Genomic DNA, 20258 nt, shown 5'->3' with positions numbered 1-20258 from the left:
TTAAATGGATACAATTCCTATCAAGAGCTCTTCAGGGATACAATGTGCTTTATGACCATGGTGCCACTCCTGCTCACACCAGCACTGCCCACTCTCTCTGTATTTGTCTGCAAAGGAGATTTCCACAACAACCCAGCCTGAAATGCACCCAAGTGCCTTCAGGAGAGGGCACTCCCTGAGCTGTGCATCCCTGAGGAGGCTTGTGGGGCTGCAGAGATGACTGAAGGTGTGTGTGCACAGCTGCAGGTGCCTCTCACTCAGCTCCCAGAGCATTACAACACTGGGGGTTTAATGCAAATCTGTGGCTGGGCTGGTCTCTCCAGGCTGTGTTCCCTTTCAGGCCCTGCTGAGCCAACAGGAGCTTCATGTCTTGTTCCATTTAGAGGCTTTTTATTTTCATTTTGGAGCCCCCTTTCTTGCCTGGCTCACTGGGTTTTCTCAAACTCAGGTAATCAGCACTACTTTTTAAGGATTAACCACTTCAGTGCCATTGGAATGCTGCTCACCCAGAACAGAGGACAGTGATGTCAACATTTGAAATTCTCACCAGGGAGGGATTCCTTGGAGAAGTTGAGGGACAAACCACATGCCACAGATTTGGTCTTTTCATGGACAGAAATGCAGGACCAGCTGGTGTTTTCCAAAGCAGTCTCTGTCCAGGTGAGTTCCTCAAGGCCCAGCAGAGCTGCTGGAGCAGCAAGAGGGTTTTTTATGGCTGTAAAGGATTTCTTGACAAACTCCTGTAGGGAACCCCCTGATCTCCTGACTGAGGCTGTGGCAGCCACACCAGTGGGGCTACAGTCCTAAAAGAGGTAGGGATGCTTGGAAGGAAAGCAGGACATGGCCAGAGGTTTGTTTCTGCCTCACACACACCAAGTCCTCTCTCACCAGGCAATACAGAGGCTTAGGAACACACCTGTGATTTAAGAGCACTTTATTGTTCTTTAAGGCTACTTTTTAAGTACAAAAAAAAAAGATGGCCTGCCAAACCTTTTTTTTTTTTTTTTTTTCCAGGTGAAACAAGGCCACAAAAGAATGGTATATTACAGATTTACAAACACAGAGAGAATCTTTCAAACTGAACTGTAGATAATAACCTGGCTCTGTGAAGAAACTTCACCACGTCTCATGATGGTGAGTTCAGTTTAGTGTCCTTCCACCTCCCCCCAACCCTTTGGCTTTCATGACATTGTTGTGTCCAGTATCTGTTTGACTGGACATAGCACATTAAATCTTTATTGCCCTCAAATCCATTTACCTATCTCAGATAAGTAAATGTAACCTTGTAAAAGAGCTATTATTGAAAATATTAGCTTTAAAAACATTATCTTATTTGTGTTTACAAAGAAATAGAGGAGTCACATTTTCCACAGAGTCCATCTACAGTATTAGTATTGACTGTTATACTGCTCAGTAGCCTGTAGCAATAACAAACGAGTGGCTATTAATGCTAATGCAGTGTCCTCATAGAATAACTGTGTTCCTGCACTTTTTTACTGTATTACAGACAAATCTACAACAAAAAAAAAAAAAAAGATCAACTTTTTTCTCCAAACAAACAAAAAAAAAAAAAAAAGAATGATTACAATAAAGGAAAGGGAAAAATTAAATAGCTACATATCATTAACAAATTAATTGTTCCTCAAAAAATACCTACAAATTTCTCTGTACATTCTTTACGCACAGCGTAACGATGGTCTTAAAGTTACCTATATAAAAAAGTGTTCTTTTAACAATCTTCCTACAGAGAGTAGGGTACTGAATGCCAAAGCAAGGAAGCATTGACTACCCAGTAAGATGGTAGTGAAATGTGTAAAACTGGGGGGCTTAGGTGTTGGGTTGGGTTTTTTTGTGTTTTTTTTTTTCATTTTTTTAAAGAAAACTGAGCAGCCACCTTCTCACCAAGAGTAAGAGCCAATCTCCCGATCTCTTTCTACCCTGCACCTTTTCCAAATTAAATAGCTTAACTTTAAAAAAAAAATAAACCAAAAAGCATAAAATAAAAGCCACAATGGACCCAATACTGTAACATAGTCCATAATACATCACGTGGAGCTCATCTTCCAACCAGTGCTCACTTCCTACACTGAGCCCATCCTTTCAGGGAGCCCAGGATAAAAACCAAGGCCTGGCTGCAGCTGTCCTGGGAAGATGGAATGTACTGGGGAGAGTAGTTACACTTAACAAGAAGAAGAGAAGCTCTTAGCACTAGCACAGCTGTGGTTTTATGCCTGCCTCTACTGCCTAATTTCTAGTTAGTAGCTATTAATATAGCAAATGATAATAAATGCAGTAATACCTGTATAAAACCTACTGGAGGAATGTATGCTGCGACTTGGCGTAGGCTGATGGATAGGCTTAAAAAAAAAACAAAAAACAAAATAAACAAGCTGAAAGATCGTCTTTCACAAACTGTAACAATCTGTTGTCCAGCCAAGATCCGTAGGGGTAGCAGTTCCTGCAGCTAGTTCAGGGTGGATTACACAGACTGGGGTTTGGGAAGCAGATCCCTGTGAAGCAGCAGTGCTGCACGAGGCCTGTCCTGAGCTGCCCTCGGTGCTGCTGCCACTAAAGTGAATAGCAAATACAAATATCATAGAGTACAACTGTACCAGCAGTAAGTATATCTAGGGTTGTTACTGACAAAAATAAACTAATTCTGAAGAGAAGCTAATAAGTATTATGATTCTTACTGTCTATACATTAATAGATACCAGCTATTTTTCATAAAACATGCATCCTTAAGCACTATGGAACCCTCCAACCTCAGTTCTAGTCTAACAAACTGCAGTGTTTAGGAAAAAATGCCCGTGTTCTGTAAATTATGCAGTCCAGTTGCAAGCACTAAGCACCTGAAATCTAAAGAGAGAAAGACCTATAACCTGTATGAGACTTCCCCTTCCAAAGCTGTTTTGCTCTAAGAAAAAAATCAAACTGATAGAAATGTCATCCTTAAACCCTTTTTTCAGCAGTTTGCCCTCAAAATATTAGCCTCTTCCAGAAAGTTGCTGTGCAACTTCAGTCCTCCTCCAATAGTGCAAATCATACATGACAGTTCTTTTCAAGTATATACATACAAAATTACTTCACAGAGGGAAAAAAAAAATAGCAATGTAAGCAAACCAGACAAATTCTAGTCTTGAGAAGCTAAGAAAAGCGAAAAAAAAAAAAAAAAAAAAAAAGCACTTGGGTCAACCAACTAAGTGTAATGGCTTTTGTGGATTAGCGTGCATTATTTCTTTAAGGGGCAGCAGATTTGCATCAGAGGTTTCTTTGGTAATTGAGGCAGGAAAAACAAATAAAAAGGATGCTACATCATCTGAGTGTTTATGAAATAGTTCCTGCTATCATCTTTGAGGGCACCCTTTTCCAAACGCACAGCAGCGGGGCAGCGGCGGGGCGGTCTCAGGAGAGCACGGAGGGCGAGTGGCTGTGGCTCAGCATGTGCGCCGGGGGCGAGGCCCGCCCGCGCCGCGCCGCCGCCTCGGGGCTGCCCGCGCCGTCCTTGGCCGCCTTCAGCTGCAGCCACGTGTCCCCCAGCGCTTTGGCGAAGTGATCGTCCACCGAGCCCGTGATGGACACCGAGTTGGCCGCCGGCTCCGGCTCCTTGTAGTTCTTGCCCAGGCTCCTGCGGAAGTGCTCCTCCACCACCGGGTCACACGCGGCGCTGGCTGCGGGGACAGCGGCACTCAGACCCTGCCACGGCCTCTGCTCTCGCACTGCCCTGCGCTGCCTTGGCTTGGAGCGACCTTAGAGCTCATCCCGTTCATCCCCACTCCCGGCGGGCCCTGCCCTCTGGGACACGGCGAGCCGCTCTGCTCATCCCATCACAGCTCCCTCTCCGGCTCTCCTGGAGCCCGTTAGGAACTGGCAGGGCTCTCAGTTCTCCCCAAGGCATTCTCCTCTCCAGGCTGAACACCCCCATCTCTCCTAGCCTGTCTCCAGCCCCCAAAGCAGCTCCCCTGTGCCTTAATGCCCTGTCACTACAAGTCCCAAAGATGACCTTCCTCACACCCTTACAACCCTGAAAGGGATGGGCAAAAAGGTGGGAAGCAAGGAGTTAAAATGAAAAAAACCAACTGGAGTTAAGTATTTTTGCATTTCTGTGATCTGGAACAGGTGAGCATTTATATATAATTGTATTTCTCCTCCAGGGAACTAACAGCTCCAGCTCCAATTCTATGGAAACCTTCTCCAAAACAATCACGTAGAGCTTAAATTTAGGCTTAAATGGAATTAATGATGTAAAGAGTTGTTTAAAATCAGCTCCCAAGCCTGCTGATAGCAGTCAGGTGTGAGACCTCATCCTAAGCTGCAGCATGCCAAAAGCTGAGCTCAGAGTTTCATCTTACTCCACACACTTGTGCTGGGAGCAGAACTAAATGAATCATGAGCACTGTAGTAAGTGCTCTAAGACTATCACAAGACCCTTTAAAAGACAGGTTTTGAACAAGAACTGTAGTAATTCCTCATACTAAATAGCAGTTTTACAGTTTAGAATCAATATTTGTGTGCCTTAATAAGAATTGTCCTTCCAAAAATACTTGGAACTGTTGGGATCCATGGCACAGCCCCTCTGCTTGATCCTAAAGCAATGCTTGATTGGTCCTAAAATAAACATGAGTGTCATGCACAGACACCTCTTCACCTGACAGGAGACAAATCTTTTTTGGAAACATCCAGCCCTGTTCCCATGCCCACTGGAGCAGCTCTCCAGTAGCACCAGCTTGTGAGAAAACTTGTAACATCTGAGCTCCCCAGTGATTGATTTCTCCAAGAGTCTAAGGGTTTCCTTCAGCTCCCAATGTCATTATCAATAGTATACTGATCTTTATAAAAATTTGAAAATTACTATTAGTAATAAAATACCAATAATTACCCTGCTATGGGCTTTAGGTTGCTGCCTACATCATGTTGGTGCTGTTCCATGGACACATCCTGGCTGCTGGAGCCCCACTGCCCTGAGCTTTTGGCAATGCTGCAAGTTAAAGCTCTGCCCCAGCAGGTAAAGAACTTGCAAGGAAAGGGCTGAAGTTTCCCCTGTGCTTTTTGTGCAATGAGAGTGAACAGAAACAGCCCAGCTTTCCCAGCCAGTACTGCCTGAGCAGATTTCATGAGCAGTACTAATTGCACAGAAGGCAGAAAGCTAAAGCTCCCTGCCTGGGTTGCTGTAGCAACTGCCCTCCAAAGGTTTTTGTGTTTCCCATGCAGAGCAGGGTGGAGGGCAGGGGCTTTGGAAGGGGATTTGTGGCTGCAGCAAAGATTTCTGCGACTGCAGCTGAATCACAAGTCTCCTGGTATTGAGAGTGCAGGGGAAGCTACAGCTCCTAAAATAAGAGCGTGGGGGGATCTGCTGGCCCTGGCTGCTGTTTGTCAGCTGGACTAAAATAAACATAATGACTTATTTGTCTGTGTGGGGTGCTCATTTTTTTTTTTTTAAGTAAGCTTTTCAAAACAAGAAGAAAGAACACCTCTCTCCCCCTAGTACCAGCGGTACCTCCTGCTGTGGCCCAGGAGACCAAGGGATTGTTGCAGCTCTTCTCTCCCTGTCAGTGTGGCACAGTGTGGGCACTGTGCTGTGTGGGGGCAGTTGGGGTGGCACTTACAGCTGGAGGGTCTCCTGTAGGCAGCCCCCGAGCAGGCGCTGTGGGCGATGGGGCAGTGGGACAGGTTGCAGTTGCGGTTGTTGGCAGAAGCACAGGTGATCACAGAGGGACGGTTCTGCAGGGCACACAAGCACAGAGGCACACTCAGCAGCAGCATGAAACACACTTCATATCAAACCCCATGATACTCAGCTCTTTCTTTGATTAAGAAAGATAAAAATTCAATAAAACATTGATTACGAAAAGTGAAAATCCACATCGCGTTTCCTCAATGTGAGTGAACAGAAAAAGCAAAATCTTAAACAAAAGCAAATCTTAAAAAGTGATTTTACACTGATTGTGTCAACTTTACAGCCACAGCAATTAAACCCATAAACTAACCATTTCACATTAAACCCCTAAATATCCAGTATTTCTATGATCAAAATTAAAACCTACATGACATTTTCATAAGGATTCTTATGTGAGTAAACAGAAAAAGGGCAGTGTGAAAACAAATCTTAAAAGTGATTTTACACTGATTTGTGTCAGTTTCACTGAGGTCCAGATGCTACACTAAATGCCAACACATTAAATGTTTGTTTTATTCTGTGACCGCACATTTGCAGATTTTCCAGGTATTTGTTGTCTTGGTGTTCTAATTTTTATTCAGAGGCTGAGTTTTCCTAGCCCCACCTCTGTATTCCACAGTGCATCCTAATCCCATGGGATGTACAATAAATATGAAGAACTCTTGAGCCAGTCTAGGCCACAAATCCTTTCCTGCCTTTCCAGCAGGTGAATAAATTTATACTTCATTAACATCACTGTGATTCTTAACACATGCAAATTCCCAAAAATGTCTATTCACAGCTACATTACATTAGAACTCCACCATCTGTACTTTAAATGTAACCATAAAATACTCTTTTCATAGCTGTTTACTATGGAAATTTATACAAGGCCCTGAAATGTCCCAGTTTCTCCAGGTGGCTGAAGGGAAATGACAGGTATTGGAATAAATTCCATATATTTGATGATGCAAGGAGTTCATTATATTCCATGCAAATTAAGTAAAAAGTATTCAACAGATGAACAGAATTGATGTAATTTAATTTCTTGACCATTTTACAAAACTTTACCCGCAAAAAAATCACCTACCCCCATACAAGGTCAGTGAGGAAGGAGGGAATTTCCCTTCTTTGGTGGTACTTTAGTCAGAGTAAGAACAAGGCCAGAAAAGTAAAAGAGCTCAGCTTTCCAGGAAAGTTTAGCACAATTTTTGCTAGGATAAAACATCAATGAGATTATTTACATCTTACTGCACTGGCAGCAAAGTAATAAAGAAAAACAGAAGAATTATTTGATTTTTCTGTAAGCAGTTCACATGTGGGAGTAATTATTTTCTATAGGAACCATGATTTTGTGCCTCTCTGAAGTGGTTTTTGAGAAAGGCATGTATTTAATTCTCTTCAGAAGAGTATTTGGGACATGCAGGAGATGGGAAGAAGAGAGAGACAGGTAACAGTATCTCAGAAATGCAAGTGCCAACACCTTAAAGAACCCAGTAAGGCACCTTGCAGAATCCTCTGCTATGGTTGTGTGTGTACAGACTATGGAAACTTATATAAAAATACTGAGATAAACTGAGAATTGAGTAACTATCACTAACTGCAACAGCTGAATAACCCTGTCCTGCTGCAAATCAAGTATTTTTTCTCCCATCTGTTTTATTAGAAACAGAGATGAAACCTCATTCAACATGTTGAAGACAAAACCAACCCCAAAATAAGGAATCATCAAACTAGGATTTCTTTTCAGTACACTTTTTGTTTTGTATGATTTCTACCCTGTGCTCTTAGCAAGGCCTTGCCTCAACATCCTATTTTCACAAGAAAAATGATTGTAATCTGGTTCAAAATGTCAAAGAGAACAGAAGAGAGGGATCCAGGGAAGGGAGAGCTTGGTTACATGGGCCAGTTTGATTTCTCAGTGCTGCAGCTCATCACAGCTCAGTTCTCTTTCTTTGTCTCTCCACTTGTAGGAGGGATAAAATTGAGTCTGACACATAAAAAACTGTTCTTGCCTACAGAAATGGCTCAGCTTCAGCACTTCTGCAGCTAAACAAATGCCATGTGCAAGATGGCAAACCAAAGAACAACCAACAAAAAAAGCCTTGACAACCACTCCAACTCATGGAAATCAGGCATAAAATAATAAAAAATAATGACTTGGCTTTAGGAGAAGGGAATGAGTGGTACAAGAGTGCTGTGAACAATGCAGCAAATGCTTTTGGCTGGCTAAAACAACTAAGATGATTCAGTGTCAAATCCTCCCCCTTCTAGAGGGTGGAGAGAGCTGGGGCAGAGGGGAGGGGAGCACACAGGGATCACAGGGGATGCCCCCAGGCATTGCCTAGCATCTGCTGGAGCCTGCCTGAACCACACTCTGGATTCCCAGCTAAAACACATGTATTCCCAATTAAAACAGGTATTCCCAAATAAAAACTCACGCATTCCCAAATACAACACCTGCATTCCCAAATAAAAATTCATGCATTCCTATATACAACACCTGCATTCCCATATACAATATATATATTCCCAAATACAACACATGCATTCCCAAATAAAAACTCATACATTCCCAAACACAAAGCATGCATTCCCAAATACAATACATACATTCCCATATACAACTCATACATTCCCATATAAAAACTCATGCATTCCCAAATACAACACATGCATTCCCATATACAGTACATACACTGCAAAACAAAAACTCATGCATTCCCAAACACAATACTACATTCCCATATACAACACACACATTCCCATATACAATACACACATTCCCAAACACATTACTACATTCCCAAATACAATACATGCATTGCCAAATACAACTCATGCACTCCCAAACACAGTCCATACATTCCCATATACAGCACATGCATTCCCAAACACAGCCAATACATTCCCATATCCAGCCCATGCATTCCCATATACAGCACCTCCATTCCCATATCCAGCACATGCATTCCCATATCCAGCACATGCATTCCCATATACAGCACATGCATTCCCATATACAGCACACGTATTCCCATATACAGCACATGCATTCCCATATACAGCACACACATTCCCATATACAGCACACACATTCCCATATCCAGCACATGCATTCCTATATACAGCACATCCATTCCCATATCCAGCCCATGCATTCCCATATACAGCACCTCCATTCCCATATCCAGCACATGCATTCCCATATACAGCACATGCATTCCCATATACAGCACCTCCATTCCCATATCCAGCACATGCATTCCCATATACAGCACACGCATTCCCATATACAGCACACGCATTCCCATATACAGCACATGCATTCCCATATACAGCACATGCATTCCTATATCCAGCACATCCATTCCCATATACAGCCCATCCATTCCCATATCCAGCACACACATTCCCATATCCAGCACATGCATTCCCATATCCAGCACACACATTCCCATATACAGCACATGCATTCCCATATACAGCACATGCATTCCCATATACAGCACATGCATTCCCATATACAGCCCATCCATCCCCATATACAGCACACACATTCCCATATACAGCCCATCCATCCCCATATACAGCACACACATTCCCATATACAGCACATCATTCCCATATACAGCACATGCATTCCCATATACAGCACATCCATTCCCATATCCAGCCCATGCATTCCCATATACAGCACCTCCATTCCCATATCCAGCACATGCATTCCCATATACAGCACACGTATTCCCATATACAGCACACGCATTCCCATATACAGCACACACATTCCCATATACAGCACACGTATTCCCATATACAGCACACGCATTCCCATATACAGCACACACATTCCCATATACAGCACACGTATTCCCATATACAGCACACGCATTCCCATATACAGCACACACATTCCCATATACAGCACACGCATTCCCATATACAGCACACACATTCCCATATACAGCACACGTATTCCCATATACAGCACACGCATTCCCATATACAGCACACACATTCCCATATACAGCACATCATTCCCATATACAGCACATGCATTCCCATATACAGCACACACATTCCCATATCCAGCACACACATTCCCATATACAGCCCATCCATTCCCATATCCAGCACACACATTCCCATATCCAGCACATCATTCCCATATCCAGCACACACATTCCCATATACAGCACACGTATTCCCATATACAGCACACGTATTCCCATATACAGCACATGCATTCCCATATACAGCACACACATTCCCATATCCAGCACACACATTCCCATATACAGCCCATCCATCCCCATATCCAGCACACACATTCCCATATACAGCCCATCCATTCCCATATCCAGCACACACATTCCCATATACAGCCCATCCATCCCCATATACAGCCCATCCATCCCCATATCCAGCACACACATTCCCATATACAGCCCATCCATCCCCATATACAGCACACACATTCCCATATACAGCTCGCACATTCCCCAACACAGCTCACATTCCCGAGCTCGGGACAGTGAGCTGTGACCCTCGGTACGTTTCCATCCCGCCCTCCCCTCCCGTCCCGTACCTGCTGCCGCTCCACGCTGCTCAGGCTGGGGGAGATGCCGACTGTCCTGGCTGCATCCACGCTGTTTTTGGTCAGTGCGAGGGGCTGCTCCATGCTGAGGCTGGGGATGGAGGCGTACATGTGGTTGGCGTGGAGGCTGATGGTGGGGGCAGCCGCCCGCTCGATGGGGCTGCGGCTCCGCTCCCGGTGCTCCTTCCGGTAATCCCCGTTGGCGGTCTTGCTTCTGGCAGGGACGAGAACAGCCATTCAGGGTTTCCAGGCTGAGACATGCAGCGTCCCACCAGCCTGGCACGAACGCGCTTTGCCAGTGGAATCCCCCAGTGGGATAGCTCCAGAGAAGCCAACCCTCCACATCTGCCAGCTTTGCCAACCAACTTTTCAGCCTAGAATTTCTTCAGACACTCATCTAGAGCTTTTTCAACACCAGACTCCTCTTTACCATACTATTAATCCCACTCCAACTAACACTGCAATATTCTCTAGGCATCGCTGAAGCCTAAGGTAAATTCATTTTACTGAAAAGACATGGCTGGTATTACAAAAATGCCAAGTGAGGCAGGAAGCAAAATTTTCAGAGGAGAAAATGAAGGAAAAGCAAACTACACTGCACTTATCTCAGAATCATCTGTTTACAACTGCTCTTTCAAAAGACTAATTTCCAGCTACTCCTGGGTAAATCCCTGAAGATGTGCTCACATAACGAGCCCATCATTCACTGCAATGAAAAGAAAGCTGGGTTTGTATCTGTGGATGAGGGATTTCAGTTTCCACACTGCAACAGAATTGTCATTAAAGGCAAACCAGTGACTGAAGGGAAAAGCACTTCCCTCATCACCAGATGAACTGGGCATCCCCAGCAGCCTGGAGTCAGCAGAGCTGGAAGAGCTCACACACTGCAGTGGGGAACAGCAAATTCCAGCTGCAAAACCACCAGAGGAGACCACTGGCTCTATGGAAAATAAAAATAACAACCTGTCTTTGGACCATTCTTGAGTACCAGTGAAACACTCTCTGTGTCCTGTCTGTGTGTGAAATTCAAGGTGGTTTTCCCCCCTGATTTTTAAAGCCAATCATGGCAAATTAATATGCAGGAACAATCTTTAAAAATGCTCAGATGAAAGGCAGATACAGAAAAGAAATCAGTATTCAATGCTGAGGTAAGTTGCAAGTCCAGAAAGCCTGTTTCAGTGTCTGAGGAAGTCTCTCCAGAAGCAAGGCTGAGGGAAAACACCCTGCCAACAGAAGGAAATAGGGAGCCCCTAAAACACCCACACAGGGGGTGGGGATGTCCCATGGTGATTCTGCCCAGCCCTAAATCCATTAGCCTCAACAACCAGTGGTCATGGATTCCAGCCTTTAAACTACATACTTTTCAAAGTACTTTTTCTTCACAGGCTCTTTTTGATTCTTTTCAAGCTAAAATCCAATGGCTTGGATTGCTCTAGCATTGACTCCTGAATTAGGAGAGAGACAAAGCCATTGCTTCCCTCTCATCATCTTGCAATCACTCCCAAGTTTATCTCTTCAAAAACTTTTTATTCCAGTAATACTTTATTCAAATAAAACCTGTACCTTGGTCATTTTTGTGGCCCCTGTCAGGTAAGAGCTAAAAGTCACCTCCTTTCTGGAGATGAGGATCCAGGTCTCTGCTGCATTCAGGAACAGCACCTTGGCTGAACTACTCACAATTCTCCTGTGCTATTTCAGCTTGCTCAAGAGCCACCTGGCTCTAGAGAAATTCCTGCTCCTGAATCAAATCTCAGCTCATTTATCGTGTTAGAAGTTGGGTTAACACGATGCCAGGCAACCAGTGACTTGGGAAGCTCAGGACACAGGGACTCTGTGCCAAATTCCCCTGGCAGCCAGGGGAGGGAAGAGCCAACAGCACAACAATACAGACTGTAACCCTTTGCATCCCTTTGGCCCTTTTCACTAATTATAAAATAGCAGCTGAAGATTAGGAGAATCCACCGTAAAATCCAAGCCTGGAGGTTTCACAGCTGGTCCTGTGTGTTCCTCGAGGCCATTTTCCAGGCTGCATTTGAGCAGCAGCTCCCAATTCCCCAGGAATCACTGTCCCAGCTCAGCAGGAGCAGCCTGAGCAAGAAAGTTTGGGATTGCAGCGCTCTGAGCTAATGCCTGATGCCAAGGGGAGTTAATGGCAGCACAAGGGCTCTATATTTAATGTACAGTAGCTCCTCTTGGATTACAGCATGGAAACAACTCCTGGGCACGGCAGTGATCCCACCCCAGCCCTGAGCAAGCAGGCAGGAACCTCACTCACAGCCTGGCCAAAGGCTGGCACATCCTGGGGAACAGCAACACCAAAAACCAGAGTAAAACCACTGCTCAGCCAATGCTCCTTCTTGCTGCTGCACTGCAGAACCTCTGCTGGCTGCCAGCCAAATTCTCGCTTTTTAACTAAAATTAACTAAGTATTAGTTGGGCTACTACAATTAAAATTACAATTTGGAAATTGCAAAACCACCAACAGCTCCAGGAGTTTCCTACTTTTCACTGCCTCAAAGAGAAACAGTATCTCTACTCAGAATTATTCTGTTTTGTTTTAGTAAGCACAAGCTGATTTTCAAAGCAAACATTTTGTTTGCTCCCCCAAAACTGCTGATGAAATGAAACAAAACATGTACCTACACCAACTGCTTGGGGTTTTTTGTCTCAGAACTCCCTTTTCAACAACTTAGTGTTGCATTTACTGGGGGGTGGGGCTGTAAAGTGACCACTGATGAACAAACTTACTGAAATTCCCAAGCAAAATAAGTTTTCCATTTTACACAACAGTACTTATTTCACTCATCCTCTCTTTAAATGAAGAGCCACAACCCTAATATTGTTGAACTAGCAAGTTTTCTGCCAGAAAAAACACCAAATCAACAACAAGAACAACAAAAAAACCTAAACAAAAACGCAATCCTAACAAAAACTCTAACACAGAAAAACTCATCAAAAATTTTCCCTCAAGACTTTTGGAAAAAATGACTAAAAAACTGGGTAATGGGATCAACTTGTCTCCAGGAACAAGCCCAGCAGGCAGACCTTCCCTAAAGACACCTAAAATTATGGAGTTATCTCAGCCATCTCAGCAGACCACACCCCAGGCCTTTCTGTAGGCAAATAATTCCCTCTTCCTAAATTAGAACAACTCCTCTTCCGGGCAGGGAGCTGGTTATAATCCACTCCCTAAAAATCCTCTCCTCAATTCATTCACCTTCAACTCATACAGTCTCTGCAAGAAATAAAAACCACCTGAAGCTTCTACTTCCACATCAGATAATATTTCTTCTGGAAATGTTCCAGCACTGTGTAGGACAGTGCCATGAAAACTCTGCCCTGGTGAAAATACAGCAGCATTTGTGAGTGCCTCCTATTCACACATAAAAAGCAAAACCAACAGATCTGTCAGAAAATTGTAAGATTATTTATAGGGCATTCATCAATTTCAGGTTATTAAGTAATTTAGTTCAGATTGCCACTTAAAAATCATTTTTATGGAAAATTTGTTGTTGTTATCATGATGATGATGATTCTTGTTTTGCTATTAAAGACTTTATCTGAAGGGGCAATCAGAAGGTAAGTGTGTGAAGATAATCATATTTCACCGAAGTGCATGAGCTCAAACATTCCCCACGCTCTGAACAAGTTCAGAGATGCATCTTTCAAGTCAAACATAAGAGCCCAAAATCACAAAGAAGGATTTCTGACCAAGCTTGAAAAAAAACTTTTAAATACATACTACAAACAAATCCAGCTGTCCAAACAGCTTTGCCATCCCTGGACTCCAGTTTGTCTCAAAAATCAGCATATTTTACCAACCCTGAGCCCACGAGCAGTGGGGGAGGTCATTCCAGTGCTGGAAATCCAGCAATTCCCATGGGCAGAGGGATCCATGGCCACCACCCCATTCCCTGCTCACAGCTACCTCCAGCTTTATTTTAACAGAACTAGACACGACCCCAACCTGCAGTGAATTCCTCCAATCCTTAGAGACCAGCCATGGTTTTGCAGCTGCTGCCCAGTGATCAGAGCACTTACCAAGCATGGTGTGCTGGGGTGGCTGTCACCAAAGGCGCTGCCATGGCTGCGTCCTAGCCCTGCTCGGGGAGGATAAATAAATCTGTGTGCTGGGCTCCGAGGGGGATAAAGAAATCAATCCGTGTGCTGGGCTCCAGAGGGGATACACCCCGTGCTCTCAGCGCTGCAGAGCTCCAGCCCAGGCTGTTCTGCTGCCTGGCACCGCCAGGGGGGATTCAGCGCCGGCCCGCAGCAACAGGCGGCCCCTGCCAGCTGCTGCAGGAAAAGGGAAAGAAGAGGCCCGCGAAGGGGACAGCGCTGCCTGCACTCACTTCCAGGCTGCAGAGCCTCCAGGAATGCTGCCAAAAGCATTACTGTACCTCTAAGGCAAGAAATCACAGACGGTTCTCACTCCCTTTGGCAGAACCCGAGCTCTGGCTTGAAATGGAAGCTCCGGAGCAGAGTTTCACTGCACAAAGAGCAGCACAAAGAACGGCCACCCCTTTTTCTTCACACTAACACAATGCATTGCTCAGGAGCAAACTTGCAATTCTGCAACCCAATTCCAATACCATCTGAGCATTTTCAGCATCTTTATGATGTTTGTTTTCCTCTATTAACTAAGTCTGAAAGAGGGCAGCTGCTTTTGTTAAAGGCTGCTTAAAGATTTCTAACCCACTGACACAGAATATCTGCTCCACAATGAGCAGCATTTCCTTTGCATTTCAATTTGCTTTAATTCTGTTACTGTGAGATGGGAAAACTAGAATTTAAAGTGGTATTTCAAAACATGTTTCTATACATCCAGGGAGAAAAATCTTAAAAGAGTTCCTCACACAATTTTTTTTAAAGTAATACAAATTCATTTAAAAAACAAACAAAAACCCCAATAAAACCTGAAAGCATCAGTAATTTGCTCTGAGTGTCAGCCAATTATCTGAAGTATTCATAACATGAAAAAATGCCAAAGCAACCCAATGCCCTCTTAAATGACTGTCATCCAAATACAAAACCCCATTCCATCCCACTTTATCAGCTTTGTGCCTCCCCATTGCTTTGAGCAGCCTTTTCCTTTTCTGGCTCAGTACTCCATCCCTAAACTTGCAGAGATCCTTGTTTTTTTGCAGGAATCACTCCTGCCACAGAACCAGGTATGGTTTCCTGAGAAACATAATGAATCCCTCAAAGGAAAGACCTTTAAGTCGAAACCACTGAAGAAACACTGAGAAGAAATGGGATAATCTCACATATAAACAAACACAAGTCAGACTTTCTATATTTATCCTCACCAAAACAGAACTTTCAGAGATAAACCTTGGACCAGACAGTTACTTGCAAATGGAACCAACCAGGAGAACAGATTTCACAGCAGAAGAAAGAAATCAGTAATAAGCTGTGAAATGCACAAAGGAGTGTCCCATTACAGCCTGCACCAAGCACAAATATTCAGATACAGATGAAATTCCCTTCCTGAAGCCTGAATATTCACAAGTATGAAAGAATGCAAGAGAACCACATGACGTAAGACCTCAGTCCAAAGCCAAACCCACAAAACTGAAATTTAAATCTAATGTACAGTAAAATCAATTAACACCATCTCAGATCCTACTCGTTTTTCTCACAGGATTATTTTTTAAAGTTTGGCCATCTTTGCTCCAACTCTCACAGCATGGTTTTAGAAGGCAGCACTGGTTACTTTGTAACAGCAAAACTCAGGGATTTATTAAATAAAAAGTTCTGTCTGCTGGAACATTTGTACAAACACAATGCAGAAACAATGACCAAGTTACCTCCCTGCAATAGTTACAGACTGCAGATTACCTGCAAATCACCTTTTTTAAAAGGGGAATAAACTGATTCAGCAATCTCTCTGTTCTGCACTGCTGCTGCCTTGCTCAGCTCCAAACATATTTCACTCCAAACCTACTCCAACTCCTATGTTTAGGTTTTCTTTTGCCTGGCACACTTGATGGCTCATTTTAATTTTCATCGTTTTTTGAAAAGCCTTTATGTGAGGTCATTCTTGAGACACAAATAACAGAAATTTATCTTATAATAAATAGCCAGGAAACTTCTGAAATAGTAACTGATGTCCTTAATTCTGCTGAGGTAGCTTTAATACAATTGAGACTGTAAAGAAAATTTTAAAAATCATTAATGGTTCAAAAAGTGGAGCTGGAACTAGAGAAACCGCCAGGTTTCAGTGTTACCACAAGTGTGTAGGTATAAGTGAATACATAGAAAGTTTCCTAAAATGCACAGTGATTCCTGGAGAATAAACATAACCCTTTGCCACATCTTCAAAGTTTTGTTTAACTTACTAGGTGAGAATCAGCAGCTGAGCTCCCATCAGATCCAACTTACTTTTCAAGGATTGAGGACAAAAAGTTTTCAGCCTCCCACCACTCCCATCAGTCCAAGAGGAGAAAGTTTTTGATCCTCTAACCTGCACTGGGGCATCTCTGGTTTCCTTGTCCCAGAGCAGTTATTGGAAAGGAGACAGAACAAGCAATCAGCTCTACGGGATTTATCTGATTCAGCCACCTCTCCATAACTCTCTTTCAAAGAACACCAGTAGCTCCAGTTGCCTCTGGAAAATCCTGCAGCACACACCAGAAAATGCTGCTGGAGGAATGATTTCTGCCAGCAGTGAAGAGCAGTGACAGAAGGCAGAAGAGTGTTTGGGAATTTGAGAAAGGCCCTGCAGAGGATGTGGTCTGTCCTTGGGGGATGCTGCTACTGCACTTGCAGAGCATTGGTCAGCTTCAGCAAAACTGCAGAACTCAGACACATCAAAGTGTGCCAGAACCTCCATCCTACAGCTGCCACTCCAGCCCAGCACTCAGGTTTCCCTTCTGGCTCCAAAGTGAGCTCTGCAGAAGCCACCACAGTGCCTGGGTGTTTGGAGGTACCTGAGGCAGCCACACAAAGCTGGTGGAGCAGAGGGAGTGGAGCAAGGCAGGATACTGGAGGCACCGGGATGAACAGGATGGGATCTAGAACAGCAAACTATTGTTGGAAGGGAAATGAAAACCATCCTTGCAGAACTCAGCTGCTTCAAGTGCTTAGGGCACTTTGGATGCTTGCAGGGGAGAACTTCCAGGAGAGCAGATGATAAAAACATGAGGTTAAAGAGACACTCCAAATTTCAAACAAGCTGGAAGGAAAACCTGAGTGTAGGGAAAGAGCAGGGAGGCTTTAATGGAAACATCTCCAAGGTCACAAGGGTCAGAAGGACAGCTTCTGTGAAGGATTAATTTGTACCCTCTGCAGTGCCCACCCAAACACCTCTGGCACACATTTCCTCCTGCACTCTACCCATCCATCAGAGGGGTCATGTACAGCTTTTATAACTCCTTTTGAAGTCAAACTTGGCACATGCAATGAGCCTTTTATACCCAGTCACTGGAAAATACTGTAAAAACTATTTATGATCACCAGAGAACACCCTGGGCCAGTGTCAGGGGAAAGGCTGCACATCAAATGCAGCAGTGGTCGTGTCCCAGGGCAGCAGGACCAGTCAGGGGCACTCAGTACTGCCAGGGCACTGCAAGCTCTGGGAAAACCTGCTGGTGTTCAAAATCTGGGGTGAAACCTGGCAGGAGTGTTAAAGGAAATACAAAATGCCAGTTGTGTTCTCTTCAAGGATTCACTGGGTTGTTCCCTACAATATTTTTTTACTTTATTTGGAAAAAGTACTTTTGATCATCACTCGATGCCAGTCATGGAACTGTTTTTGTAAAAGTTGGTAACAGATTAAATCAATCCTTTAACTTCAAATTCTCACAAGTCTGTGGGATTTTCCCTAGTTCCACCACCTAAAAGACTGCATCAGGTTGAACTTTACAGCAGAGCAGAGGAACAGAATAATTGACTTCAAACAGATGATAAGGGAAGTAAAAGATATCAACAGCATGAGCATGGCCAGTTTATTTGGTAAAAGCTTTAACTACACAAACCAGTCTCTGAAAATTCCACAGTGCTGGAATTAACTGTGCCAAATCATCAGGAGAAAATGGGACTACACAGCCTTCCCTTCCAGCTTCACTGGGTCTAATGAGAAAAAGGGCCTGGGACCCTTACAATTTACAAATAATGGTCTCTATCCATCAGATACACACTGTAACATTAGCTGAGGTGAAGCAGGAAAAGCTGAGAAACTACAGTAATTCACTTCCAGACATTTCAAAAATTCTCCAAAAAGAACCCAGGCTCTTTAGGCCTTTAGACCAAGAGCAGTGTTTGAACAACTGGTTTTTAAGAAATTAGACTTTTTTCACAGGCTATTTTAAAGAAGGAATAAACATTTCATTAAAAGTTTATTGAAACTGTTTGTAATTGCTAATAAAATCTGAATTACCAAAAACTCTAGAAGCACTATAAAAACAGTAACAGCTTCACTGTATATAGCACAAACCAATATAGTAAAATATTTCCTTGAAAAGCTGGTAACCAAATGGACCCCAGCAGCAGCAGATGAGTGTTTGCAGGGAATTCCTGCAGCTCAGGCACCCCACACTCTGCAATCAACAGTCTCCTCTCACAGCAGCTTCTGGTTTAGGGGAGACAATTAGAAAAGCAAATCACAAGCAAACATGTTTGGGGATTCTGCTTACTCCCTTTTGAAGGTATTGGTCTGTGAATTATGACAGTTACTGATTAAAAACTTGACAAAGGTTGATGAAGCAGAATTTGGGCAGCAGAACATCAGTCATGTCAGTAGTGTCAGTCTGTCCACATGGGATCCATCTCCATGGGATCCAGGCACACCTACCACCAGCACAGCTGTGGCTTCAATCCCTGTGTGGGCCATTCACTGAGGCTGCACTTGATGATCCTTTGGGTCCTTTTCACCATGGAATCTTCTGTGGCTCTGTAACCCATCCACATAGGGTTCATCCACAGTGGGACCAATCCACTTGGGGACTTTTCCACACCATGATCCACCCATGTGGGACCCACTCACACCAGGATCCATCTAGGTGGGATCCATCTCTGCAGAATTCCCACTGGCAAAACAAGCCCATCACTGGGATCAAACCCTGCAGACCCCAATGGCTGCAAAGCCCTCTTATCCCCCTCCTCTTTCTTTGAGCATAAACCTCAAACCAAGGCAGCCCCAGTGCTGCACAGCCCTCAGGGCATCCCACAGCCTCCAGCCCCATAGCTCAAGGATTCCCTGGGATCCCTCAGCCTCCTCCCCCAGATCACTGCTGGGGAATCCCAGCAGTATGCCAGCACCTGGCAATGCTGCAGAAGGGAGTTAAACCTGCCAGGCTGTGCCTGCCATCCCATAGCATCAGCACTGCCAGCCTAGGGAACAAAACTACTGATTCAACTAGAAATTTATGTAAGTTTTTATTCCAAACCTTACCCTCACACAGTCATTGTCTATAGCAACCGTGTCCATAACACTCTCATTCTCAAGAGCACAACTTTCTAGTAAAAGGCACATCTGTCAAACTGTAGGAAACATCTGGGAAAATGGTTAAATAGAGAGAAGTGAGATTAAACCTTTGTTTCCATGGGATTGGATATACATCCAGAGTATGTTTGCAAAGGTTACTGGTTCTTTTCTTGCTTCTTTCTAAGATCTCAGGCTTTTGGATTGGTGCTGAATTTCACCCCATAGTTGATTCACACAATGTAAAATTTTGCTTTTACCTGGGGTAAAAATCCAACACCAGGGGTTAAGGGATTCCTCATTCATTGATGATCCCTGTGGGTCCTTTCCAGCTCAGAATATTCTGTGATTCTGTGGTTCCCATTCCACCCCTGAGTGCACAGGACCCACAGGCCTTCCCTAAGTAGGTGATCAAACCCCTCTGTGCCACACTACCATGGCTTTTCCCCTGGAGAGGCAGCTTGGAGCCTTCCACACCATGGAAGGGTCATGCTCCTCTACCAAAGATGGAAAATGAAAGTGAAAAACATTATATCAAAGCAGAAATCTGGAGCTGGCTAACAACCCCCTTCTGTTTG

At 44.0% G+C, this 20258-nt stretch overlaps 1 protein-coding gene across 3 annotated transcripts in view; it reads right to left on the bottom strand.

The window, feature by feature from the left end:
* Positions 1 to 917: 917 nt before the first annotated feature.
* The window catches only part of VGLL4 (vestigial like family member 4), a 76575-nt gene continuing 57234 nt past the window's right edge, over positions 918 to 20258 (bottom strand). For all 3 annotated transcript variants that reach the window (XM_079316794.1, XM_079316796.1, XM_079316795.1), the window contains 3 exons: positions 10248 to 10470; positions 5607 to 5721; positions 918 to 3671 (listed from right to left, as the gene is read on the bottom strand). In XM_079316794.1, the coding sequence (XP_079172920.1) occupies positions 3406 to 3671; positions 5607 to 5721; positions 10248 to 10470 (604 nt within the window). In that variant the 3' untranslated portion in view covers positions 918 to 3405. The remainder of the gene's footprint in view (positions 3672 to 5606; positions 5722 to 10247; positions 10471 to 20258) is intronic.

The sequence above is a fragment of the Erithacus rubecula genome, assembly GCF_903797595.1.
Source record: "Erithacus rubecula genome assembly, chromosome: 13".
NCBI lineage: Eukaryota > Metazoa > Chordata > Aves > Passeriformes > Muscicapidae > Erithacus > Erithacus rubecula.
This window is presented reverse-complemented; position numbering and strand designations above follow the sequence as displayed.